Source organism: Melospiza melodia, chromosome 12, assembly GCF_035770615.1.
Source record: "Melospiza melodia melodia isolate bMelMel2 chromosome 12, bMelMel2.pri, whole genome shotgun sequence".
Classification (NCBI taxonomy): Eukaryota; Metazoa; Chordata; class Aves; order Passeriformes; family Passerellidae; genus Melospiza; species Melospiza melodia.
The window spans coordinates 21690851-21718375 of NC_086205.1; the positions used below are offsets into that span (position 1 = coordinate 21690851).

The 27525-nt window shown below is 43.1% G+C and overlaps 1 protein-coding gene across 1 annotated transcript in view; it reads right to left on the reverse strand.

Moving 5' to 3' along the window:
- The window catches only part of USP13 (ubiquitin specific peptidase 13), a 50333-nt gene that overhangs the window by 22059 nt on the left and 749 nt on the right, over positions 1-27525 (reverse strand). Inside the window, exons 2-6 of the mRNA XM_063167242.1 lie at positions 18845-18970; positions 14703-14763; positions 5686-5807; positions 5133-5275; positions 4748-4932 (exon numbers count right to left, since the gene is read on the reverse strand). Coding sequence (XP_063023312.1) covers positions 4748-4932; positions 5133-5275; positions 5686-5807; positions 14703-14763; positions 18845-18970 — 637 coding nt within the window. The remainder of the gene's footprint in view (positions 1-4747; positions 4933-5132; positions 5276-5685; positions 5808-14702; positions 14764-18844; positions 18971-27525) is intronic.

Below are 27525 nucleotides of genomic sequence, written 5' to 3' on the forward strand. Positions count from 1 at the left end.
TATCTTAACACAATCACCTCAAGCACTTTTCCTCAAAAGAAATTATATGCCTCCACAGCATTAAAATCTAAAAACATTTATAGGGATTATAGCATTTCCTCTCCCCAAAATAAGCAATTTGTAGGGAAATCAAGGAACAGGGCATGCAAAGACAGCCCACATTTTGAACATGACAACAAGAGATTATGAATTTTTGTAGAGCTACTAGATACAGACAGACCCATGAAAGCTGTGAATATATCACACCAACTCACTATTGGCAATAGTATTTTAATTTTTAGTACAATTTAAGAAATTCACTTTTGCCTTTTATACACAGAGATGCAGGAAGAACAGAGAAATTCTTTGTAGAATAAGGAGGGGTTTTTTTGATTACATACCACTGGACTGGACTTCCAAGATTAATCTAACCTTGTGGATAGGGAGAAAGGCTGATTTTCTGAGTGAGGTGTCTGGCTTTATTGTATGGGAAATTTAGATTTCAGTTCTCTATGACAGACCTTTATAGCCTTAAGGAAAAGCTCATAAACATTCTGGCAGGGCAAAGTTCAGATTGTGAAGGGAAGCAGCATGCCTAATGATGATATTTTCAATATGAAACCAAGTTTAGTAAATCCAAAAGAAGGACAAAAAAATGAGAGTAAAATCATTCTTTTTTAGAGTTTACCCATCAAGTCCTATAATCCCACTGAGCTCAGAGCAGGTTTCACCTACACGAGCAAATAACAATAAAGCTGTAGGCATCATACAAGGCTAGAAGTTGTAAGAGATGCACTGGTAAGACTTGAACAGGCTTTCCATCTTTTCTCTGATCAGGTCTCTACCTCTGTGGTCAATGACTGCTTTGGTGTCTCCTCATACCAAAATCCAGAACCCCTGTGCCAGCCTCCCTGCATTTCCCTCAGGCACGTTCCCTCCACGCCCAGCAGCTTCTCACAGAGACCCTGCTCCACCAGAACAGACCTAGGCTGGCAGAGAAAGGTTAGCCAGGAGAAAGGAAGAGAAGCAAACTCAGGAGGAGATAGCAGGAGCACAGTGAAGGCTGTTCACAGCACAAATATCACTTCTGGAAGCTCCTCACCCCAGCCTCTCCTGGCAGCTGCAGACCCTGGCTCTGACTCAGCCCACCCCTTTAACAAAAGGCAATGGTCTTTTTAACCCAAAAGACCTCTCCTTGAGGTCTGCTAGTACCAAACCCCCACTGAAATGATAGACCGAAGGTTAGCCAAGAACTCAAACACTAACTTTTAACATTGATCAGCCCTATGGAAAACCTCTCTGAGCAGGGAGCTGTGCTTTGAGCTGTGCTGCCAGCTGCTGACCAGCCAGCAGATGCCCCACTAACATTGGTGCCCGTGACCTTTGTGGCATGTGCGTGGCTGTGGCTGCCCATCTGCTGGAATTCCACTGTGTGGTAGCAAATGCACCCAGAAGACATGACTGTTCATCCACACACATGGCATCACAACGTTCCCATAGCATTCTGCTGAGGTCACAGCACAGCCAGAGGATCCAAAAAGTTCAAACCCCTCATGGAGTGAGATTACACAGCAACAGAGCTTGGGTGACTGCCTGCAGTGTGGAAGCTTTTGATATTGTTTTCCCTCTGCTCTGGCAACCGCAGAGAGCAAATCACCTGGGGCTACTGGCCCAGAGCAGCAGGAGTGGAGTGCGAGACTAACATTATGCTCAAGCCCAGCTCATGCCTTACTTCAGTGCTTTCTGCTGTGTAGCTTAAATTCATGGGAAAAAGACAGAATTCACTTGTTTCAAAAATCAAACCCAGGTGTGCAATGCTGTCATACCAGACTCGTAGAGGAGGAATGCAGACAAGTCAGCAAATGTGACACACAAGAACCTGGTGTCATTAGAGTGAGAAAGAGGAAAAAGGGAGGAGTGGAAGAGGGGAGAAAAAACCCACCAAGATAAATCTGAGACGGGCAACACAGAATATTATACAGAGAAAAAGTCATAGAATATGCTGAGTTGGAAGGACTCATCAGTATCATCCAGTCCAACTCCTGACCCTGTGCAGGATGCACAAAGAATCCCACCATGGGCCTGAGAGTGTTGTCCAAACACACCTTGAACTCAGGCTTGGTGCTGTAACCAGTTCCTTGGGGAGATTTTTCCAGTACCCAACCATGCCCAGGGTGGAAAACTTTTTTCCTGATAATAGTATTTTCCTGATAATAGTCTTTATGATTCTTATTAATTTAAGAAAATAAAAATGTCAATGCTACTTGACTTCATTGTCTTCCACAGCTCAAGATTTACACCTGTTCTGACTTTTCGGACATCTCATCTTCCTATTTAGATGGTAACAGGCAATGGTGACAGTGTCACTGTCAAAGAAAGAAGTGGCTCAGGATTCCCCCAAAATTATCTGACAACTGCTAAGATCAGCATCCACAAAGCAGCTCCTTCAAGCACTGATCACAAGGCGTTTGCCACTGCCAGTGCCCAATTCCACGCCCCAATCCTTTCCAAACAAACAACCTCACAGTGACTGGAAATAAAATCCAGTGGCACTGTCAGAGAGGCAGCAGGCAGCACAGCCTGCCCAGTGCTCAGTCTACTGAGGAAAACAACATTTATGACTCCCTGGTGTGTCCTGTCCAAGGTACAAGAGTGGGGGAGAAGCTTGGTTCAGTGTCTGCTCTGATCCCAGATGTGTCTGCTGACAGAGTGCTACAAAATGGGGCTAACCTCAGGAACCTTTCACAGTGTACACAGCACAGATTTCTCAGGGCAAAACAAAGAACTCTGTGTACACATGGGGTGAGTGTCAGTGGAACAGTGGCACCAACTCCTTCTCCTTCCTACTGCTGTGAAAAAGGAATAAATTATGTCAGAACAGGGACCAGTGCTTATTACTCCTGTACCATCACCCCTCCACCTTTAACCCAGGGAAGCAAAAACAGACAGATTTTGTGTCACCATCAGCCACAGATGAGCTTTCCTGAAGCTCATCCATCACCCAGCCCCATTGAGGGGTTATGAGTACTACAGAAATATAGATCAGAGACAGAATAATTACTGAGAAGGAACAAGGAAGGTTGGGGGAGGGAAGACTTTTCTATAGGGAAACCAAGTAAACATCATCCAGAAGAACAAAGGTCTGTGGAGAACAGCTGGTGCCTCTCATTCAGAGGGAAGGATGACAGCCTGTCCTTTGTTATCCCAAAGGCCACATAAGAGAGGAAGCAGCTGATCAGTGGGAGGCACAAGGACAGAAGCCATAAGGAAAAAACTCTTGCTGCTAAAGATGGGAAAGAAAAGAAAAAATTTTGAAAAAAAAACCGCATTACAGAATACGCTGTTTGTTTTGTAGATCCAGTTGAAAGCTACAGCTGGGCAAATCCTAAACACCTTCAATAACAGAGATTTGGATAGAAATCATCCAAGGCCAGGCTCATGCAAGGAAATAAGATTCCATCTGGGAAAGAAAAAAAATGGTTTTTACTTAGTGTTTTTGTGGCACAGCTGGTTGAATCTGACTACAGTTGCCTTTCCTCAACACTGAATACAACTTAGAAAAGCTCTTAACTGATGCTTGTTAAAAAACGGGCTGCTCTAAACAGCAATTTTTCATCTCTGTAGTCATAAGCACTAAAGCCAAAATATAATCATGCTATGTGTTCTTCCATTTTTACTTCTCCATGCAGCTGCAACAAAAGATCTCTTTGCTTATGACTTTTTCAGCTCTTCATGTTTTTATTCCATCTAATCCTCACACACCATAATCCCCTCTGCAGCAACACTGCAGAACATCACACTTGGAGAATATGCAAACAAGGATACAGATACAGCTTTTTTCCCCTCCCAAGATCATCACACATTTTCCAAACGAGCATCACAGCAGCCCCATGAAGATGAGTGTTCATTAGACTGTTTCAGCAACATTTTGTTCAACAAGGAAAAAGAGGAGTTTCCACTATGATTAGAAAACCCATACATGCTGTTACAAACAGACTTTTAAATTTAAAAAGCTCATTACCCTGCTGTTGTTTCTTTGTTACAAAAAAAATGAACCATTTGTCCTAGGAAGTGTAGCAGAACTAACAAATATTGTTTCTTCAGAGTCTGTTGTTTTAGACTAACACTATTTTTATGTTATTAGCCTAGTATTATGCAAATACTCCAAAAATATTTATAGAAAATATAAAATGAGCAGATAAAACAGGTATGGGCTTTCTCAGAGTGTGTCACTCCCCTCAACCCTGATCAACATTCACAGACTCACAGAGTTTCCTTCCATATTGCAAATCAATGGCGACTCTGACATTGGTGAGGGAGAGAGAATGATGCATTTGATTCCACGGATATCAGAAGGCTAATTAATTACTTTATTATACTACATTATTCTACACACCTAAAACTGAATCTGCCAGGCATTCAACCCTGCACACACCTCACAGAATCTCGTGACTGTCAGCCCACAGTTCTGACACACACACACTCTCTTGGCCCTGATCGGCCAAGGAAAGATAACACCATAAATTTGGGTAAACAATCTCCATATTGCATTCTGCTTTTGCACAAACACAGGCACAGCAAATGACAAGAATTGTGTTTTCTTTCTCTGATGTTCAGAGAATGTGAATCCCAGAAATATTCTTGGGAAGATGTGCTACACTTCCACACTCAAACACTTGCGCTAGAAGCACAAACCCAGCTGGTAACAGACACACAGTCAGCCTCACGCACAGGAGGCAGCTCATGTCAGAACAAGCCCCGTGCTGACCTGCTCCATCAGGAGTGATGGTTCCCAGCTTCACTGCCAGGGGATAGCCCGTGTCCCTGTAGTGCTCCACGGCGTGCCCGTTGCCCCCACTGCCATCGAAGAACCACTTCCCGCAGAGCACGGAGCCGTCGCTCAGGTTCAGCCACAGGTTCTCCCGCAGGTCACACCGGGAGCACTTCCAACCACTGCCACACACAACAGGGAGAAACAGCAGCAGTCTGTAAGGCAGCAGCCAGCTCTGTATCTCCCATGATGGCAGGTCAAACCAATCCACACACCCAACCCAGAGTCATGCAAGGGAACCGTGGGCTGAGTTCCTGCCTTTAGTTCAGCTACCCTGGACCGAATTAAAGAGTCTATAGTGAACAAACCTTGTTGCCCTCACCTGGGGGGAATTCTAACACCATTGTCTAACTGTACAAGTGTTTTAGCATGTTTAGATGCCTGCAGCTCTTCTTCCCAGGAGTCAGGTTCCTGCTTCCTGTAGGGTGATTTTGCACTGAGCAGTGCATCACAAGCTATCGTCACCTGGAAGACAAATGGATGTCAGTCAAAGCCTGACACAACTCAGTGACTGGACAGAACCTGGCATTCAGCCTATTGCTAACCACATACAGAACTGCTTATCAGTAGGACTATTTATATACTCAAATATGCATCTAATCTTTTAGACTGTCGTCATTATTTTAGCAGCAGAGTAAGCACGTGTGCTATGTGAGCTTCCCTGGGACAAGCCGGCACCATAATAAGGGAAGAAATATAGGAGATAGAAGAAACAAATGTAAAGATCACTTTTTTATTGACTGAGACTCTATTATAGCTGGTAAACAATAATCTTTATGTCCAAACAAGCAGTGCACATAAGAAAACAAGGCACCATATGGACAAAAACAGAAACAGGAGACAATTCCTACAACCACTTCCACACACCCACTGACCAGTGCTGGTAGCTCTTCTATGTTGGGTAATGAGATTTCATAGTGATCAGGAAAGATAACAAGTTTTGCTTCATCCTCATATTCAAAGTCATCACTGTTGAGATCACTGCTTATCTCCAGATCTGGAAAACAAGATGGGCAATGTTAGGAGATTGTCCCATGATCCAGGTTCCAAAACTGTGACAGGGGTACCACCGTAAACATTGCTTGCCTGCCATCAGCCAGTGGTTTCTCTAGCTAGAAATATTTGTGAAAGCCTGATCTAAACTGAAATCTCACCATCCTTCAAGAGAATGTTCTGAGGACCAAAATCTCCACTTAATGCCATCCCCAGTCGCAGATACAGTTGGTTTGGCCTCTCTGCAAGCAGTGCATTGTTGCAGACATTGCATTCTGCAAAGCAGCAAACAAAATTCTGCTCCTTTTGAACAAAATCAGAGTGCCATACTGCTGTGCCTTTTACCCAAAATCTTGAAATGCTATAAAGCATGGAGGCCAGGTTGCACTGCACATGCCCAAACTGCAGAGGACAAATAAAAAGAGCACCCCATATTTTCCAGATCACAGACCTGTCTGAAACGTGCTGTGGCTCCCATCCATCTTGGACCTGTGGCCTTTCCTGCCAGAAAGATGTCCATGGCTGGAAGTACTCCTGTGTCTCATCCACAGTCTCAAATAGCTACAGCATGCACAGTAACACCAACAATATCCCTCTCTTGCTGACTCCACTCCTTAATCAGAGTAACTATCTATTTAAAAAGCACTCATTACCTACTAAAGCTTTCCTTTGAAGATCAAGCCTTCCACTGTGCTTGTGTACATTTTCCTTCTAGTGTAAGAAGGACCTCTTTTCTTAAACATGAGCCTCGACCAAGCAACATCAGCTAAAATGTTTGTCCAGAAATATGTGGACCCATAGAAAAGCAGGAGGGTATATTGGGAATTAAATGGCTAGTGTTTGTGTCTCTAGCTGCATGAAAAAATATAATAATTAATTAATTATCACATAGTGACAAGACTGAGTAAAACCTTGTTCTGTTCTTCCTAGGACAAATGAAAAATGGAAAACCAAACATGCAAATGTCAGAAATTTTGCAAGATTCAACTGCAAGAATTGCCCAGGCAACAATGGGATCTTCTGGATCCTTCTCCCATTGGACATGTGGGATCCACTGTATTCTGATGTACCAGTCAGTGACAGAATAAGGTTCAACCAAAAAAAGAGATGTGTGAGCAGTAGCCAAAGCTGGCTCTAAATTCCCCCCCTAGTACAAGCAGATGCTTAATGAGTCACTCGATCCTAAACGAGCATTGGCAGCAACCACTGCACCCTGGGAATGCCTGAAATCTCAAATGTATGTTTGGGACAGAGGTGAGGATGACAGAAGCCAGATTCAGAAAACTGAGCTCCCAGAGAGCAGTGACAGACTGAGCAACCCAAATGATAAAACAAGTATCAAAATATATTTTAGCTTGACCTGGAAAGAAAGAACAGCTCTTGAGAGGAACATCAACTCTTGGCTCACCTGCTGCACCAGCAGTCCTGAGGTGACAGCACCCACTGTCAGTGACTTCCAGCACCATGAACTCCCTCTCACCAGCAACCAAAAAAAGGCCCTTTCTCATCAGCTCAACACAGACACAAAAGCAAGAACATTTTCTCACACTGAAAGCATGACATTTTTAGAGAACATATTAATTCATTACTAATTCCCCAAATCACACCATTTTCATAATGATCCCTCACATTACTCCAGGCTTCTTTCTCAGTTTGTATTACAGCTTGATACAAGAGTGAATCTCCACAGCTGCAGTTTTTAACAGCTCAGTGGAACAAGGAAACTGAGGATCTCCAAGCTGATGGCACACACGGCAACACATCTCAGGGGATTTTCACTTAATGCCAGAAATGAGATGGTGGCCAGCACAACAAAGCCAAAAGTACTGACCACCTCCTAAACAGGAGAGAGGTTCCTCAGAGAGGATAAAAGCTCAGGTTTGGAGGCAGTGAACTGTGGTCACACAGTGCCTCAGCCACCAGAGGGAACCTGGCACCAGCTCACAGTGGCCAGCAGGCTCTGGGGACGTGTGTGACACCCTCTGATCTTCACTGCCTTGTGCTCTGGACATGGACTTAAAGCAAATGCAAGCCCCTTACAGAAACAGCAATGATATGGTTGCCTGTGTTCAAAATTCAGACACACACTGCAGCTCATCTGCCCACCCAGACAGCAGCCAAGCTGCAGAGACTCGGCGCTGCTGGCCTGACCTGCATCTGAACCAGTGATCCAGGCATGAAAGACAGAGGATCCTATTAGCAATCATCTGCAGTCATCTAAGGACTTGACATGCTTAGCAGCACCAGCCTCCTGTGGCAATGGGCAGGGAAGGGAATTTCCTTTTTACTGCTCAGGCTTCATGCCATTCATACCAGCAGAAAAGCAGAAAACAGTGTCCCATCAGCATGGGACTCTTTCTGCCTGACACACCGATATGGCAGCACCCACTTGTTATTTTAAAGGATGCACAAAGCTTCATAACAGCCCTGGAAACACCATGAGGATTCAAAACATCACTCTGAAGACAGTTTCTCAGGGTGCAGGTCCAGCACACAAGAGTGGAGTGGACTTCTAAGGTCGCAGACTGAAATCTCTCCATACAAAGCAGGTGACCATATAAACTAATCCCTTTTAGGGACACTCAGAGGGACCCCTTTATGATGTCACCTGAAAACACCAGATCACCATTCACATGTTTAAATCTTGGCTTGAGAGACATAGCTGTTAAGTTTGGTAAGAAATTGTACCTGCATTATATTTTCTGTGTCTGTGCAAGGGCCAGCAAGGCTAAGAAAGCGTGAGGGCAGAAACAAAAAAAAGCAGATGACTGTGACTTTAGAAGGCAATGGAGCCCACACTAAATGTGGACAGAATTTGATCCTGAAGCCACTGGGCATCATGTGCAGTCTGCAGGTAGTTTTATAGTGCAGAATTTTAGGGAGGACTAAGAGTAACTACAGAAAAGAGAAGCATGGTGAAATCTACATGAAAAAGGAACATATTTGATTAAAAATTACTCTACCACTAAAGATATGGAAAAGCATGAACTTTCAAGCACTATACTTCATCCAAAGTTGTTTCTTGACCAAGGATGATCTTCCAAGATGCACTGTGAGTAGAAGGCAAATAAAAGGACTTTACTCAGTTCTGAGACTGAGCCACAAGACAACCAGCCAGTTTGTAATCCTTCCAAGGAGTGACACCTTGATGGTCACGGCCCACAGGACACTGTTTCCCTTCCAGTGGAGTAACACCTTTCTGGTGCCTGCTGAGAGCCTCAGCTCAGCTCTTTGGCCACCAAAACCAAACATCCACAGATTGTCAGTGCTGTGTTGGGAGGGCAGGCAAAGCAAAGCAGCAGACACCTCAAAGCAGAGGCTCAACTGGCACTGATATTTTGGGTGAGTGGTCCGTAGAGTAAATTTACTGCACCTCACAAGGCATCACTGAGCGACGGTGAGAATGTGCTGCTGCTGAAGTGACTGAAAACAGCAGCTGGGAGAGACACTACTGTAATGTAAACCAACCCAGCAGAGGGGAAGAGGAGGAGTGGATGTGTCCAGATCAGATTTAGACAAGTTACCAACTGACTGCACTAATAATAGGGGCATAAAAGACTCCAGACAGGACCCCCAAAGAGGATTTCCTGCGCATGTGGATGTGTCTGTGTGCGTGTGAAAGGGAATGCAAACGTGAAAATTGAATGAGGGTGTTGACTAGCAAGTCTACAACTGATTTTGAAACCCTAGAAAGACATCTTAGGAATCTGGGCTTGATCCTGCTCTCGCTGAAAGCAATGGACAAATTCATATTGACTTGGGAAACCTGGGTCTTTAAATCAAATTACTTCTGCCTGTCTCTAAATAATAGTTAATTGCAGCAGCAGCACTTTACAAACTATAAGCTACTCAGTTAATTTGTTTTCAGGCATTTGTTTTGTTTTACTCAGTTATTTTTTTTAATATTAGCTTCATCAGATTAATTATAAAACAGAAGATTTTTTTAAAAAAATTTTTCCAGTCATAACATTTTCCTTTGCAGAAAAATTAAAAGAAAACTTTCTACAAAGATCACTTAACTGATTCACTACTTGTAAAGAACATTCAAATTGCTTGCTACATCTCCAATGCATTTTTATGTTGTTTCTACTACTAGGTAAGACCTCATCCCTTGCATTTCTAGGATAGTCACATGTTAAGCAAGCAAAATTAAATCATAAAAATTCAAATTCAGAACTGTTTTTGACAGCAGCATTAGCCTGTGTTAATCTAGTCTAATTTTCACAGTTCTACCCAAACTAGCAAACTACTAAGAACCTGTTAGTCTAAGTATCTGCTCACCATCCTGCTCTCAATTCAAGCATACATAGCAAAGCTAAAAAGCCACAACCAATCAGTTCTGCTGCTGCTGCAGGGAAATATGCACTATTTTACTGAGATAAATTGCAGAAATATTGTCAGGAAATGCTTAAGTTCCCCTACATCCCAAGTTTTCATTCACAGATACAGATACTTTATTTCTGCTTACTCACATAAATATAAACTTTAACCACTCATGGTAAAAGCCCTCTTCAGAAGCTCTCCAAACAAAAACATCCTTACTGCAAACAGGGTTCTGCTCCTGGGAGAGACAAAGCGAATCTGTGGTCAAATCCAGCACAGCCACTCTTAAGAGTGGTCTTTACACTTGGAAACAGTAGCCATGAGTCCATCCTCTGCCATCAGCAGGGAGGCGCCATCCAGGAAAAGCTCAGCAAGTTCACAAGTTCTCCCAGACTCTCCAAGTGGAAGTTTTCCTTTCCAAGGTGTCCTGAGACCCGCTGAGTGTCACAGATACTCTCCCCTGCAGCAATCACAGATCTGCTGACAGAGCTGTTCATCTGAGGACTTCAAAACACTTTTAATTGATGGTCTGAGTTAGTCCTGACTTTGCTCAAAACAGAGCTGCCAGAGCTTGCTGCAGTGGCAGATGATGCTGTGGGAACCAATCTGAGACAGGACATCTGTCTAGGGACAAGTTTTATGACAGTCACTCTGCCAGGTCTGTACAGTCAGGAGTCCAGGCTCTGGCATGGACCAACAGATGCTCAGGAGGAGGGAACCAGAATCAGGCAAAAATGGGGTGATTCCTCCCTCAATGCAGAGTTCAAATATCTGCCTGAGGTGTTTTGTTTGCTGGGGGGAGGGAGAATGGTGTTTGCTGGTTGGTTTTGGAGAAGGAAATAGGGGGAAATACTGTGTGTAGATGCAGTTTTGCTACTCAAAAGAGAGGTTTGCTTTATATTTATAAAGCAAAATGATAGAGAACAAAATATAAAGTGTTCCTTTACTGGTGTTCCACTTAAATCTCCCACTGCTGCTGACAACTGAGCTGACATTTCAGAGAACCATTCACCCTATGTCTCTCTCAGAACCATCTCTCTGAGCAGCAACAGCAACTGGGACCACATCTCTGTGCACACACAGTCCAAGCACCTCTCTTTTACTCTTTGCACCTTTCAACTGCTTCATCTATTGTTTAGTTACTCAGTAACACCTTAAAAATCACTTTTAAATTTAACTCTAGGTAATTTTAAATCAACCAGCCAACTCAGTTTCTCCAGTTTTCAACTCCTTTCCAGACTATTTACATTGCATTGTTCTTCATAATTAGAACATTCTGAAAGACTCTGCTGGTAACTCCTGGGATAATATAATAGAGGGGGACTCTACTCTACTGGTAATTATGGTAAAAATTGGACCTCCAATCCCTTCAGCACAAGAATCTTCCCCCTAATTCTGCTACCCCTTTTGATCAGAAGCTCATAAGGATGATCACAGTACACCCCATTGACTGAGTTTTTCTTATTCACACAAAAGGCACTAAGACAGACAGTCTGCTTTCAATATCACCCCAAATTCCCTGAAACACTGCACAGTCTGAGCTGAAGTTGTCATGTCCACACTGTCTAGCAACACCTAAACCAGCCAGATTAAAGGCAGTTCATACATTTCAATAAACAATGCTGTTACGCTTCCTGATTACACAGAACACTCACAGCCAACTCCCTCCAGCCTTCTCCAAAGAAAACCAAACCAAAACATGCCCAGAACCCAATGCACATGTGCAAGGCACACACACTTTGCTGTGAATCTTCCCATATTTAGGGAAAGATAAACATTGCAGCTGACTGGCCCAAGCAGCCTGTGTTTCTATTTACTAGATAGCAGCAGTGCTAGAAAGTAATCAGTGAGCATCCAAAAGATGTTTTCCTAATACTAAGGAGATTGAAAAGGTTTAGTATCTTTAATAGTTTTACATCAAAGAGGATTATAACAAGCAATGTAACAAATGCCCAAACTGGATTGACTTTGTACACAAAGCTTAAAGCTCTGGGCCTTCAGGGAATTATTGATAGATATGTAGGAACAGAGGGATGCTGGAGCTAGGCACTGATCCTTGTCTGGTTTTGTCTGCCAGGGCAAGTCCTACCTGGCAGGTCACATACCTGGTGTGATAAATACAGCCAGGATAAATTCACCACAGGCCAGCAATGTGCCCTTGTGTGCTCTAAGAAGGCCAGAGGTATCCTGGGGGCATTAAGGACAGTGTGGCCAGCAGATCAAAGGGAGATCATCCTCCTCCTCTGCTCTGCCCTGGTGGGGCTGCACTTGGAGCATTCCATCAGTTCTGGGCTCCCCAGCCCAAGGCAGACAGGGAATGCAGAGGGTCCAGTGGGGGGCTACAAAGATAATTAGGGGACTGAAGAATCTCTCTTAAGGGGCAAGCTGGGCCTGTTCAGCCTGGAAAAGAGACTGAGAGGGGATCTTATCAGGGCACAGAACATCTTCAGGGCAGCTGTCAAGAAGATGGAGCCGGATTCTCTCCAGCAGTGCCCAGTGACAGGATAAGGCACTGAAATATGGGAAGTTACATCTAAATTTGAAAAAAATCTTCCTTACTTTGAGGGTGGCAGAGCACTGGAACAGACTGCCAGGAGAGCTCATGGGGTGTCCTTCTCTGGAGATAATAAAATATGCCTGGATAGGATTGTGTGCAGCCTGTTCTACATGAACCTGCTCCAGCAGGGGATTGGACTCGATGATCTCCAGAGGTCCCTTCCAACCCCAACCATTCTGTGACAGTGCCCAAGGTCACAAGGAGAAAGAGAATTAAGACAACCTCTTTAGATGAGATCAGCAGTTCTGAACCAATGAAAAATGTGTTGGATTAAGAGATAAGACACCAAATTTTGCTAACCACCTCTGCTGCTGTCACATGTGAAATGATCAAATCAGCTACCTCTCTGTGCTTTTGTTTCCCCAGCTGTGAACAAGGACAGGAACAATTCTTTGTTCTTTGCTTTAAGTATGGCCAAAACCAGCAACATCTGCTGATCCAAAGAAGTGGCCACAATGCATTTGGAAGCATGGAAGTACTGTCTCCAGGAACAGAGCAGACCTGACACCAGGGGCTGCAATGAAGGCTGCCGTGAACAACAGACCAGATGAGATACATTTTCAAAAGTGCATTAGATTCCAGAAGTGCTGGATGAAACAGTGATAGATCCATGTCCTAAACCCACCCCAGTGAAACTGCACTGCCCTCAGGAGCTCCCTTGGAACTGCTGCTCAGGACCTGCTCAGAGGGAACAAAATGCTCATGCACAAGGGTGGAATTTGAGGATTTCAATGTGGCACATCAGAGACCCTCTGCTGGTACCCTTTGTGCTGGCACACCTCGGTGACAGGAACCTTCAGGTGTATGCAGAAGATCAGCAAGAACAAAATTTCAATGTGCTTTTGTACTTTGTATTTACACTCACATTGCTAACACGGGGCAACCACTGCTGCACTGCAGCTTTGTTTCTGAATGAATTATTCTATAAGCATCCAGTGAAAATCACGATTTTCAATGTAAACTGGCAGTAAATGGCATTTAGAGCAGCATCTGTGATGTAACAGTCTCTTCCTACAAGTTTAACTTTCTTATGACTCATTTTCAGTCTTTTTTTCTTTGTCAGCCCTCCTTGCAAGACTTATTTACATTAACAACAACAATTTAATCAATCACAACCTGCAAAGAACTCTTAGGGACACATTCCACAGATCAAAGCAATTCCAGCAGAAGGTCATTCTATTGTTTCTCTTTAACCATAAGAGCAGGCAATTGTAAAGAAAACATTTCACCTTTTTGTTACCTGAAGAAAAATTCACTATTCACTATTAATACAGAGACAATAAATAATAGATGAATTGGAGAAACACCACAAGCTGTGGGAGAAGAGAGAATCCAGGCTTTTCATCACATTCTCCTCATCCATATTTATGAGTCCCTCAGGTTTTCTGGGTAATCTGAATAAATGGATTTTGGATGATATGGGCATGGTAAGAAAACTGCTTTCCATGAAGCAAGGGAATAGAACTGTGGACATAACAGAATTAGAGATGCTCATGGTGTATGTGCAGTTGTGTTCTTTACAGGAGAGACCACAACATCACTGAAGAACATTTACCTGTGTAACAAGTTAAAAATGGTAACAACCCTTCCTATGACCAGCTGCTGAGCAGGACAGAGCCACACTGAGGCCCTAATAAATCTAAACATTAAGTATGGGCCAACATTCTAATAAAAGAGTGCTTTTTGGAAATTCCTGAGAGAGAGAATTGACAAAATTAGCTACAAAGTGCCTTTCAAAGCCTAGGCTGTTTCAGAGTAGCCAGGGATCTATTTTACATTAAAATGTTTCATGTATATATAAACACATCATTCATTATGCGCCAAAACAGTTAAGAATTACTTATTTGCCTGGAAAACCTTTAAAATCTAGAACCAGAAGTCAACAAGAAAACCAAAACAAACAGCAGGAAATGAAAACCCAAAAGGAGCCCCAGAGCCAGACACAATGGTGGGCAGAACCCAAGTCCACACGCAGACAGGGTCAGAAAAGGACTGTGTGAAAGCAGCTGCTCACAATACCTAAAAATAGCTTAGCGTTCCTCCTTTTTGGTAAAGCTCCTCCAGATGCTCCTGGCACCTTCTGGAAAGAGAGAAAGAAACAATTAAAAATCCATCAATGAGACAAGAGTAAAATCTGCATCAACCCCTCCCATCAAGCCCCAGCCCTTGGTGAGCAGGGCTGTAAATGCTCTTTGCTCTCCTCTGACTCTGGCACTCATCAGCACCCCATGGAGAGGGAGCCTCCACCTGAGTCCTTCACTCTTGGCTTGCTGGCATTGATCAGAAGGTGCCCCACGGCCACCAGGGGTGGCAGCTCTTCTGTCACACCAAGGCAGAGACACCCAGCACCTCTCAAACCTCTCCCCACTAGATCCCCAACAGTATTTCTTAGTGACTAAAGCTGAGTTAGAGAGAAGAAAAGGTGATTATCTGCATAAAGGATTCAACCCTTCACAACTGATTCCAGTAGGACCACTTTGCTTTGATCTGTTAGTTAGGTTAATTTTCTTCTAACCAGAAAAAAATGCCTTTTCCATCAGGATCTACACCTGCTTCCATTAATCCAAATTACCACCACGTTTTCTAAATATTAGAAAGTATGGAGGAAATTCGGCAACACTCAAGCAATTGCTTACTGGGAGATTTGACTGTATTTTTTAATTTAAGCACCATTGCAGAAAACAGTAACTTCCAAATGAGTTTAAGTTTCATTACTTTTCCAGTTCAGAAAACCTCAGACTACAAGGGAAAACACAAGTAACTGAGGAAATGTCAAAGCCAGTGCACTCATTCCTTAAGCTGTTTATTAAACAGCACCATTAAATCAAATTAAATCAAAAAAGCCTCTGTGGCTACTTGGTGCCAACACGATGCATGATGTAGTGTGTAATGTTAGTGTAACTGGCAAGGTTGTTAGGCAACTTTTTTTTTTTTAATAATAATATTGGGATACAACAGGTGGAGAGAAAGCAGCCAAGAACCTGTCAGCCCACAGGGAAAGTTCATGCTTGCCTCTGCCCCTTCACAGGCAAAAGGGTCACATATTTTGGGTGGTTCCCTTCACCATGTAAACTAAAGCTTTGGCCTCAGCAAACTGTTTTAATCATCAGTGGGGTCTTATACATCATAGGAAAATTTTCCATTCTTAGAAAGAGCAGATGCTGACAAACACCCCTTGGCTGCATTTAAGAACAGAATCCATTATCCACATAGAAAAGCCCTAGGGAAAAGTCAGGCTTGCAACTCCAGCAGTTCAAATTAAAATAAAAATTCCTCAATGAACTGGAAAAAGCATGCAGAATATTTCTTTCTTTAATGCTACTGGAATTTAACAAGTGGAAAGGAAGTAGCCAGGAATCTATTTTAAATGTATTTTAAATCTTTTTTAAAAAGCAGCAGCAAGAAACAACATAACCCAATTGCAAATACATTATGAATAAATTACACATTCTCCAAGGATTATATTTCCAGAACTAAAAAAAAAAAATGTTTTTTCCAATACTAGGAAACTCCAGTTGAATTCTGACGTCACCAAGTGTGATATTGTGAAAGTTATGAAGACTAGAGATTGCAAAGAGAAAGAATTCACATGGAGTGCTTATATTTAACTCAGGCTGACAATGATTTCAGCTTGATTTTTCCAAGTAAAAATACATCAGAATCAAAGCTGCTCAATACTCCTAAAACACCCACAACCTGACAGTCTTTTTCTTACCTTGTCAGAAATCACTGAAAACATTCTCCATTCACAAACCCTTAATTTTTTTCTAACAGATGTGACACACCCAACAAATGGGAGTGACATGAGGCATCAGCAGTGATACTGAATTCTATTTGTGATGCTCCTTGGACAAGGTGACAGTGCAGCCTGTTCTGCTGTCTCTCACTTTTTGTAACACCATCATCCCTGGATAGCATCCAGAAACCTCTCCCTGCAGGAAATCTTTGTGCTTCTCTGCCCAGGGTTTTCAACAGGGCTGAGGTATCACTACAGCACCAAGCTGAAGCTCTGCCTGGAAATGAACAGCAGCCAGGCAGTTGAATAAAGTCATGCACTACAAAGAGGCTGATTTAAAAATCCTGATGAATGTAATACTGTGGAAAAGGAAAAGTAAAAATCAATTTGCTTTATTTAGCTAAGAAATTTACCAGGGGTGCTCCATAACTTGTGCCCATCTCTGATGATTCAGCAGAGGCCTCTGGTGCTGAGCTGCCATGGGCAGATGCTCCAGCTCCACTTGAGCCAGCAGGCTGAAGATGTGACCCTTATTTTCTAATTGAATTGTGACAAGATACACAAATGACATTTATTCCAAACATCTTGGGAAGCAACCTGGGATTTCTGCAGCAATGCAGTGCATTCTGCAAGGATGATGCCAAGGGAACCACAGGCAGGAATAGCAGCCTCACTATAAGAATCTTAAGATAGCACATCCAATGCCTTTGGCTTTACTGTATCCTACACCATTAAAAGCTTGGCTTCCAAAACCAAAACCACAACGTAGCATGTGGCAGACACTTCATAAAACACTTGATGTTTCACATTGCTCAAAGGAAAACATGGATGGCACTTAAGAAGCAAACAGTCATGGCAAAAAAAAGAAATCCACAGCTAATATATGAGGAATCCTGGCTATGAGCCCTATTAGATGATGCAATATTCACCTGCACTGTGTAGCCAAACCCTGTTTCCTGCCACATGACCCAGAGAACCAGTGTGCTGCCACCTTCCAGCACAGAGCCAGCCCCTCTGCTGCATCATGATTCACCCAGAGAAAAACAGGAACCACTGAACTTCTTCAATCAAAGGGATTTGCAACACCAAACAACAGTTGGGATATTTGTTTCTCCATTTTGGCGTTCTTCAGCCTAATCTTTACCAGGAAAGGAATTTTTGAGTTCTCATTTTAACCCCAGTTTACCTGAACTTATGGAAGAATGTCATGTACAAGGAAAGCTGACAGGATTTTTGCCCACCTGTCTCTAGATAGCATCTTTCAGGAGTGTTAAATTCAGTCAGAAGAACCACTGCTAAAACCAGAGTAGGCTCTGCAAAAACTCAGTTAACAGAGTGAAGGAAAATGTTGGTATTGCCCTTAGAAGGAAAGGCAATTCTAAAGTATAACAGACATCATTTACCATCTCATCTTGGAAGATATGCAATCCACCTCACTGTAATTCTGGTAAAATATGAACATTCCTCTACTGGCAATAAGGTAAACGGTCAGGGCACTTTATGAAACTCAAGGCCTTCATCAGCCAGGGGAAGCATTGCTGGAGAGTGAGAAACAAGGATTCTAACCCACTCCAAGCAGCTCTTTTGAGCCCTCAACTTGCCAACAGAGACAGAGCATATGGGAGAATGAGCTATAAGCAAACCCAGTGCCTTCCTTATAGCTCAGGTCAGAAGTAATTAAGAATCTTTTAAAGATGCCCGACAAACCACAGACAAGCAGAGGTTATACAGCACAGGCTATAAGTGACTGCTGATATGCAGTGATGGTATGGAAGAGCAGTGAACATGAGGCTGTATGTGCACACCCATGTGTGGGGAAAGGCTAAATGAGGGCCAGTGTGTGTCTCTAGAATCCAGCATTCATTTAAGCTAAGCTTAAGATCCCAGACCTGCTCTAGAATCCAGCATACATTTAAGCTAAGCTTAAGATCCCAGACCTGCTCAAGGTTTAACTGCACAGGAATCTTAGGATGAAAAGGAGTCCTTTCACCCTGAGATGAAGCCTCATATCAAAAATAGAAATCAGCAGCTTCCAGCCAAATCTGAGCCAAATCCAGTAATTCAATTATTACAGTAATTGTACACTTGAAAGGCAGGTTTCAGAAAATATTTAGCTATGTAAAATGTGCACATAACATGCAGACAATATGTACGTGATATACAGAAATTAGAAGTGAAAACCATCAGTGGAAGTCAGGAAGGAATTGCCTTTAAGGTCTGACTCTTTAGGGCTTTTGATTCATCCCAGAACTGAAGCTGTAGGACTGGTTGGGATCGAAGCACCTGGATTTGATATCCAGCCCCAAATGTGAACGTGTGCATTTCAGTCAGGCAGGACTCGGTGTGTGTCTGAAATGCATTACCCAGATGAGCACAGGAGCCAGGAGCAGGGCTGGGGTGGCTCCTGGGAAGGCACAGGTCTCACCTGTCTCAGGTGCCGTTTCAGGTGCAGGTACACACACTGCCCCGTTTTGCGGTAATGCCGCTCGATGTGCTCCCTTCCAAATCCCAGAAACGTGTTCATGCACACGTAGAGACCTCCTTCTGAGTCCTGCAAGGAAAGGCACAAACACTTACAGCAGGGAACGACCCAGCACACAGAAAAAACCCCCAAGAACTGCAAACCCTTTCTGTTACCAGGCAAACACGTTAAATATGGCTTTCATAGCATTTTATGGTGTTTACACCATCAGTCCCCTAAGAAACTTCCCCATCACATCACATATCATAACACATATCCCACAGCCTATAGAAACTTTTGAAATTAGTTACTTTGTAACTACAGATTAGTGAGTGTCCAAATTGGAACTCTAGAAGTTAGTCTTGAAAAATTCCACTTGAGTGCTCAACCCACAGAGGTTCATAGGCTCAGAAATTTGTAAAGCATAGAAATAAGCATAAGCATTTCTTTGAAATAGCAGAATTTCTTGTTGGCATTTGATTGCAAGAACATCATTCCAAACCTGAAGCACAGCAGAGTTGAGGGTCCAGGGACTCTGCCACAACTTCTTCAATTGATCACAGTTTTGTCTGAGAAAAAAAATCTCAAGCAACCTCACAGCCCTTAAAACTGCCTAACAGAAACTTGACAAATGTTTTGTGTGCATTCTTCAGTATCCATCAGGGAACCTCTCCATTCATGCAATACAGAGCTTGGAGATAAGGGCATTAAAAGGGAATGTGAAGAGATATATATATACTCCTAGTGCTGATCACAAATGCTGACATTTCAGTAATGTAAGCTGGCATCACTTTTTGCTCTCCTTAAAACTGATGCTGGCTGTTACCAGAGTCTTGCTCAATTTTAGCACCACTCTAGGATCTCTCCTACATCAGACTGCCAGGAGGACTTTCAGTCATCTGCTCATTGGTGTTGGATCAATTTTTCCAAGCCCTCTAACATGTATTGTTTTGAGTAGGTGGTGCAGAACAAAGATTGAGCCTTTCAGAAGCTCTGTGACCTTCCTTCTATTGTGAGCGTGTTTGTGCCGTTGCAGAGCGCAGAACATCTTGTGTTAAATTCCCCAAAGAACAACATGAACTACACTCCTTCACAGGCGCCTCAGAAGTAAATGATAAATATATATATGAAAGTAAGGATCATTATCTCCAGAAGCAAATCATATTAGACACATACATGCTGCCTGCTCTTCTACCCTGCATTCCAAAATCCTTCTGCATTACTTCTTTCTGTGAGAAAGTCATGGATGTGTCCTCTACAAGAGGATCCTAGAGGTACTCAGTCTAAATAAAAACATACAGTGTTGTCACTCTAGGTCTCAGGAACTTGGTTTGAAGTTTTGTTTTCTTGGAGATCATTCTCTCATTTTCTGGAAGGAATCCAAGAGACCACTGAACCGTTTCTGAGGCAGCCTACGACAACAATCTGACACTTTCAGTATAGGAGCTAAATGTAGAGTCTGAGTAAGTTGGTTGTGGTTACTAACAAAACAGATGTTTCTCCAAGAGAGCACAGGCAGAGTGTTCCCTCCCACAGCTTGGAAAGAAGTGGACAGGCTGTTCAAAAGCCCAAAAGGTCAAAGTAAAACAGAAGCCTGTGTGAAAAAGACACCTTTGTAGATGGCTGAGTAAAGGATTAGGCCCCTGTTTGGTGCTCAAAAAACACTTGACTGTGATCTAAGACAAACATTGTGCTGGTTAATTTAACCCCACTGAGCAGACAAACAGTTCTGGAAGGAATGATATTTTACATCGTCTGTGGCATGTAAATCTTTGCATTTGACAATCATTTTAGATGTGTGTGAAAGTTTATGCTGGAGGAAGGCAGCTTATCTGAAGTACTGGAGACACTGTTCTACACCAGAAAAGCATAACCTCTCCTGACAGACAAAACCAGGAACTTTTAGCTGGGTATTTTCCCTCCTCATTCTTGCTTGAGGATGCAGCAGACATGCAGTGTGAAGTTCAGGATCAAGCAATGTATAAACATTCTCTTCCCTTATCACTCCAGTCTAAAGGCACTGCTGGGGCAAAAGCTTGTACTTGGTCAGGCTCCACCACTGCCCAGAAGACCATTCAAGAGCAGATCAGCCTTCTCACCTTCTAAGCAGAAGGCAAAGGGATTGCTCCTCACTGCATTTCTGCCTGTTCTTTGCTGCCAAGGTGCTCATAGCATGCCAGGTGCTTAATTCAGAGAGGGAAACATTCAGCTCACCTCATTCTGCACTGCTCATGGCACCAGACACCAACAGCTTCCAAACACCCCCAACCTGATCAGGACTGAACTAATGGCCTCCATCCCATTACCAGCCCTCACCAACCATTTAGATCCCTCAGGGAAATTTAGGGTTTAGCAATTTCAGCTCCTGCTGTGGCTCAGACAACAATGACTTTGCACAAACACGAGGGCTGTGGTGATCTCCTAACGTGGCAAAGAGTTGCACACTCAGGGACAGTGCCTCATGCACAGGTGTTTGCATTAGATCCTCTGGAACAATGGCAAAATTTGCTAAGACAATATCACAGAAGAGAGCAAAATGGCACCTGGAGTCTCCACCAGTCTCCACGAATGAAAAGGTGATCCATCCTGTCATATATAAAATAAAAGGTGCCACTTATGAGACAGGATCACTGTCTTTGTGTACTCTATCATGGTTTCCATTGGAGTGTTTCTCTACAAAATTCATGCCCACACAGAACTGCTACAGGCTCTGCTCAGGGTGTCTGTTCACCAGAAATCACCATAAATTAATCTGGCTGTGGTCACAAGAGTCTTCCTGTATAATTCCAATCCAATCTTTAATTTATTTGAAAAAGTTACAGGACCATCCCTGTAAATCCCTAACACACACACATTGCACTGGATCCCACAATAGTCTAACTAAATTACACATATTTTATTTCAAGACAGGCTGAAAAAGAACGGCAGATGTTTTGGCACTTAATATTCATCTCGACAAGAAATAATAATTTACAATGAAGAGTAAAAAGAAAGCCTGTCTCTCTGTCATATACCAGTACTACCTACATTGAAACAAGGAGAAAAAAAAACCCACCAGCAAACCCAGACAACCAGCTGAACACAACAGGACAAAGAGATGGCTCCAGCAAACAAAAATTCATTTTTAAGTTTCCACTGCAGTAAATGTAGTTACTTCTAGGGTGATGGCACCAACACAAAAAATGTGTGCTAAGGCCAAGAATATATCTAGTCACATTCAAAAGAAATGTGGGATATGAACAGTGGTGTGAAAACTGCCCTCTGTCACCCAAAGGTGACAGGAAAGTAATGGTGACTAAAAGAAAGCATCAGGTAAATTGGGCATCCAGTAAAAAAAGGATCAGAGGGAGATGCAGAATAAGGAAGGGAAGGACAGTGACATATGCAAACATTAAAGTCAAAATACACACAAGCAGTGAAGAGGAGCCAGGTACTACTGGAACTGGTGAGAGATGAGAGATGGGAAGAGAAGAGCTGGGCTGGGTAGAGAAAGAAAGGACAAAGGATGTGGAAGTAGGAAATAAATTACAGGTCCCAGTGATTGGACTGTTAACTTGAAGTGCAAAAGAAATCCTTCCCCTGCTCTGCCTTTACAAAAGCACTGTAAAGCACTGGATATTTCACCAGAAGCAAATTCACAATTGCTTTACAAAGATTCCTGGTACTTCTGTTGTAGCTCCTGAATGGGCACATGAACAAGGCCAACCCAGTACAGCACTTAGAACATTTCCTGGGAAGAAAAAAGCTGTATGGGCCAGCCAGCCACTAAACCAAACCCAAACCTCCACTCAAAGAGGTGCACGGACTGCTCACACCCACCTATAAATCACAGCTGGGCTCCAGAGCAGTGCTATGAGATCCAAAGCTGTGCCTTGGACAAGTGACACGCACAGGCAGGATCAAAGCTTCACAGTTAGTGAGCAAATACAATGGCAAAAGCAATGCGGGGTCAGGAGCACTTCTAACCTGCAACCAGGAATAGAGAACTTCCACCCATCCCTCCCCACTGTTTGGGGCAGCTTGGATAAGGTGAGGCTGCGTGAGCCCCTGGCAGGGGTGCCTGAGATCCACCAGGGCTGACTGCCAAACTCCAGCCCAGTTCTGCAGCCCAGCAGTGCCACCTGAGATGTGGGGATTCTGCTTTGTGCAGAACCCTGGCTGTACAGCTCTGTTGGTCACAAAAACACTGCTGTGCTTCCAGAACAGAAAATCTGGGGAGAAGTGCTGAGAGGAAAACTGATGGTTCCACAGCAGAGCTCCAGCATTCATCTGCATTTCTGTATTTATCCTCTGACACTCTGGGTACCTCAGGTCTCTCTGCTATCCAAAATATTCAGGTCTCTCTGCTATCCAAAATATTCCTGTCCAGCACCACTCTGGGTAACAGGATGGTCAGTGACACATAAAGAGGAAAGGGCTAGTAAGATCCAAATTTAAATCAGCTCCAAGGAAATGCACAACGCACACACACACTGGTTGTTCTCCCAAGCACCATAGTTATTTCTCATGTGTGAGCCACTGCAGGCACAACTTCTGCTGATGTTACCACTCACCAACTTCAGAAGAGCAGTGAGTTAACTGATGTGAACCAGCTGAGTGTCCTGGTGCACTTCCAGCCAGCAAAACACCTGTGTATGTGACAGCTTTGGCATGTCCCTGTCAAGCAGCAGTGCCACACTGCTCTGACTCTTCAGGTGATCACCCACCACCCAGCAACTGATTGCCTCACTAACTGGAGGTCATTTAGCAGCTAGGCCAAAATCCTCATCTGGAGTACTCTGTCTTGGTGTGTTCAGTCCCCTTGTTTCTCTGCTGCTCTCATTCCATCAAGATCCAAGCCTACCCCTCACAGACACGGGCCTCAGTGACTTCCTGATTTTCCTCAAGGAACATTGACCAAAGGAGCTGCCAGACAGGAGGTGCTTATTTCTAGAATGTTTTATGCAACACAATCACCAATATCCCTTACACACTCCAGTCTCTCAAGGATTTCAGTCTCAACTGCACAACCAACAGCAGAGCATCAGCTCAGCTCAGACTTTGGGAATTGTCCCAACATAACCATTACAGAGTTCCCAAGCCACAAAAATGAAGTCAGCAAGATTCACAAAGGAAGCTGTTGTCAGCAGCAAGGTTTTGCAGCAGAGCAAAGCCAAACTTTCAGCTGCCCAAACAAACACAGTCCTGCACTCTACAGAGCCAGCCTGCCTGGTGCTGTCACCGTGTCGGGCTCATGGGCTGTGCTGGGGCTGTCACCAATGCCCTTTGTGGGCAAGGTTTCAGGGCACAGCCACATGCAGCAGCATCCATAGCTCACATTAAGCCACTTTTATGCTCCAGTTTGTATCCCTTTTCCAGCTGTTGTCTCTCCCCCAGATGTGTCACTCTCACAGCCAATCACTGTGACAGGAATGGAGAGAATGGCATGGAGCTGTCTCAGGGGAGGTTTGGGGTGGATATGAAAAGGTTTTTCATCCAGAGGGTGGTTGGACACTGGAACAGCTCCCCAGGGAAGTCACAGCACCAAGCCTGACAGAGCTGAAGAAGTGCTTGGACATAGTGGGATTGCTGGGCCAGGAGTTGGGCTCAATGATCCTCATGGGTCTTGTCCAACTCAGCATATTCTATGACTCTACAGTTCTGTGATAAATGAAATGATCAGAGGTTTTTGAGACCAAGATCACATTAAAAGGCAGAATTCCCAAAGCTGAGTATTATACTTCTAAAAAAAATAATGGTGCAACAAAAGATTATTTAATGCAACCTTCATATTGTCTGCATTCTACTGAACACAAGTCAGGCTCATCCATCAAAAGAGGAAGAGACATCACAGTGGAAAAAATAGGAGAGAAGAAACCTACAGCAGTGTTGGAGAGGTGGAAAAAGTCACCAGGAGGCATGACTGCACCTAAGATCTGAATAATGAGTGGTGCAGGACTTTGTCAGCCAAGCTGCAGGGAGGTGGTTGGCTCCCACAGCTGCTGGGTCAGTCCCTGAAGGAAGCAATACTCAACATTAGGCCAGGTTTGTGTTTTGTAGGCAAACTGCCTTCCCTCCTCAATTCCTGTACAAAGGAATGGCTAACTGGAGTAGGAGTCCTCACCAGAGAAACACAGTTTTTCTAGAAGACACCAAAAAATCTCAAAAAGTAATTAAAATGTAAATCATAAATGGCATATTTTCTCATTTTATAAGCCAAGAAAACTAAAAAAAGTGTCACTAGGTCTCTTAAGTGCAAAGAAATTTGCCTCCTGCTCCTGCCAACTTTCCAGGGACCAACCCCAGTATGGTCCACTGGAAGAAGGCCAGATCTAAATACATTAATTTCTCATCTGTTTATATTTCCAACAATACCACCTTTCTGACAAGATCACCACGATACAGTTAATCCACGTGGAACAAACACACTAAACAGCCACTTGTACTTCCAGCTCTCACTTCTGAAGTCTCCCAGCTAATGACTCTCACTGTAGCACAAAGGTGACATTGTTCTCAGATCTTCATCCAAGGAAGATTTACACCTCATGGAAAAGGAACCTCAACCAGTTTTGAGAACAATCAGTGAAGCTGCCTGTATCCACTGGAAGATGCACTACTCAAACCCAGGGAAGATGACACAGCTGACAGAGGGACAAACAGGGCTGCAAAAACCACATTAAGCTTTGGAAGTAGAAGAGGGAGCTATTCACTCCCAGCACCTCATTTTCCTTGGCACCTCCTGGCAGGAAAAGCTCTGATTTTGACCATTCCACTCTGCTTGGTCCTTGCAAATTTGCTGCAGCATCTTTCTCTACAATAATAACATTACTCTGTACCCCAACACTCCCAGGACTGATGGTTTTCAGTGTATTTTAAAGATCACAACAATCCCTGCAGGAAAAGGATTAATATACAGTTAACACAGCTAAAGACACTTGACTGTAGAGCTGAGGCCTGGCCACGTATGACATGACATGCTGAAGTTAAACTGTAGCAAGGAGCATATTTTAAAGTGGCAAAATGAGATGATGCGAGGAAATACTGAGAAATGTTCTTACAAGAGAAAAAACTTCCTCCAGCTAAAAGGCAATCTGGAATTTTAGCATGGCTAATAAAACCAAGAATCATTTGGGTTTTTTTAATTCTTGAACATTGTAACAGGACCAACAGTGTTACACCTTAAGAGGAAGGTATCTCAAAAGGAAGAGGCTCACTTAGGCAATACATTGATAACCTAAGAACGTAAGTCACAAAATCAACCTGCTACAAAACATAACCATCTCTCTTCAGCCAAGAAACAACCTGTGTGTATCCTTTCACTTTCCTTCTGAATGAAATACTGCAAGAACACAGCTTTGCTATTTCAATTTGTAAATTACAGTGTTTTATCCAAGAAAGCACACATTACATATGCCCCTTAGAATTTCCATCTTACAAACAATATCCAAGCACCTATTAGATTATATGGAAATTTAAAATAAAATCTGAGGCAAATCTTTCACTCAGCTAAGCAGAGGAGTGGTATGGGCTGAAAAGCTGTGGGAAACAACAGAAACTGGGACTGCTTTTATTTTCACTGGTACTGCCAAGTTTTTTGCCCAGTGAATGCCCATAACACAATTTAGACAATAAGTTTTTACATTGGAGGGTAACGTTTTTCTAAATCTGAAATCTCTTCCAGATAATATCAAAAGTATGAAAATTGTTTTAGTTAAAAAAATAATCATACATGCTGCTTTCCACTCCTTTTGCTACTTTTATCCATAGTTTCTGTTAAGTTTGCCTCAAATGTTTTATGTTTTGTTCAAACATATTGTTTAGCTAAACACAGCTTTTTCTGTGTTCAGTTGAGGCTTGTTGCAGGGGATGGTGATTGATTGGTTTTCACTCTGTAGTAGTATTTTACATCCCTCCCTACCTATTAACAGAAATTTTTATAAACCATAATATCGAAGAAGCCTGAAAGTGTTACTAAAAACATCAACTATGTGTTCACCCAAGCAGAAATCTGAAGGAAAGAATGTGGTGTATTGATTTTCCCCTGCCAAAACCTCCTTAAGTATATAATGCAATTATCGCCTCTGCGGCGGAGTCCGATTTGGCAGTTCTAATCAGCCCAGCTCCCAGTACAGTCAGGGCTGCTGGGTGACACTTGAGATCTGAAGAGTGTGGGTAAAAATAACCTCTGTTCAACAAGACATGACGAACACCAGACAGCTGAGTCACCTTTAAAATCAAGCCTGATTTTCTGTATTAAAAGGAATTATCAAAAAGAGGGGGAATTATCAAAAAAAAGGGAATGAAGAAATCAAAGAATGCGCCTGAAAGGTATCTTTTAATGAATAATCTGTACTGCAATGAGCTTCCTTCTGATTGCTGCCACTGACATTAACATCAACATATAGTGCTCAATCACCTTTGGGAAACATCAGTTTCCTGTGGAGAAGCAACTTTTAATAAAATTTTCAACCTCTTTTGATAAAGTCTAATTTCCAAGCACCTGTTTCTTACGAAGCACTGCCCATTTCTGAAGGCTTCCAGTATTAGTAGTGAAGTTTAAAACTGAGTCAGGCCCCAGATCTGCCATGGAACACATGCAATCTGCGGATGCTGGTGGAAATAACACCAGAGGAAGTTTACTGCACATGAAACATTCATCCAACAGC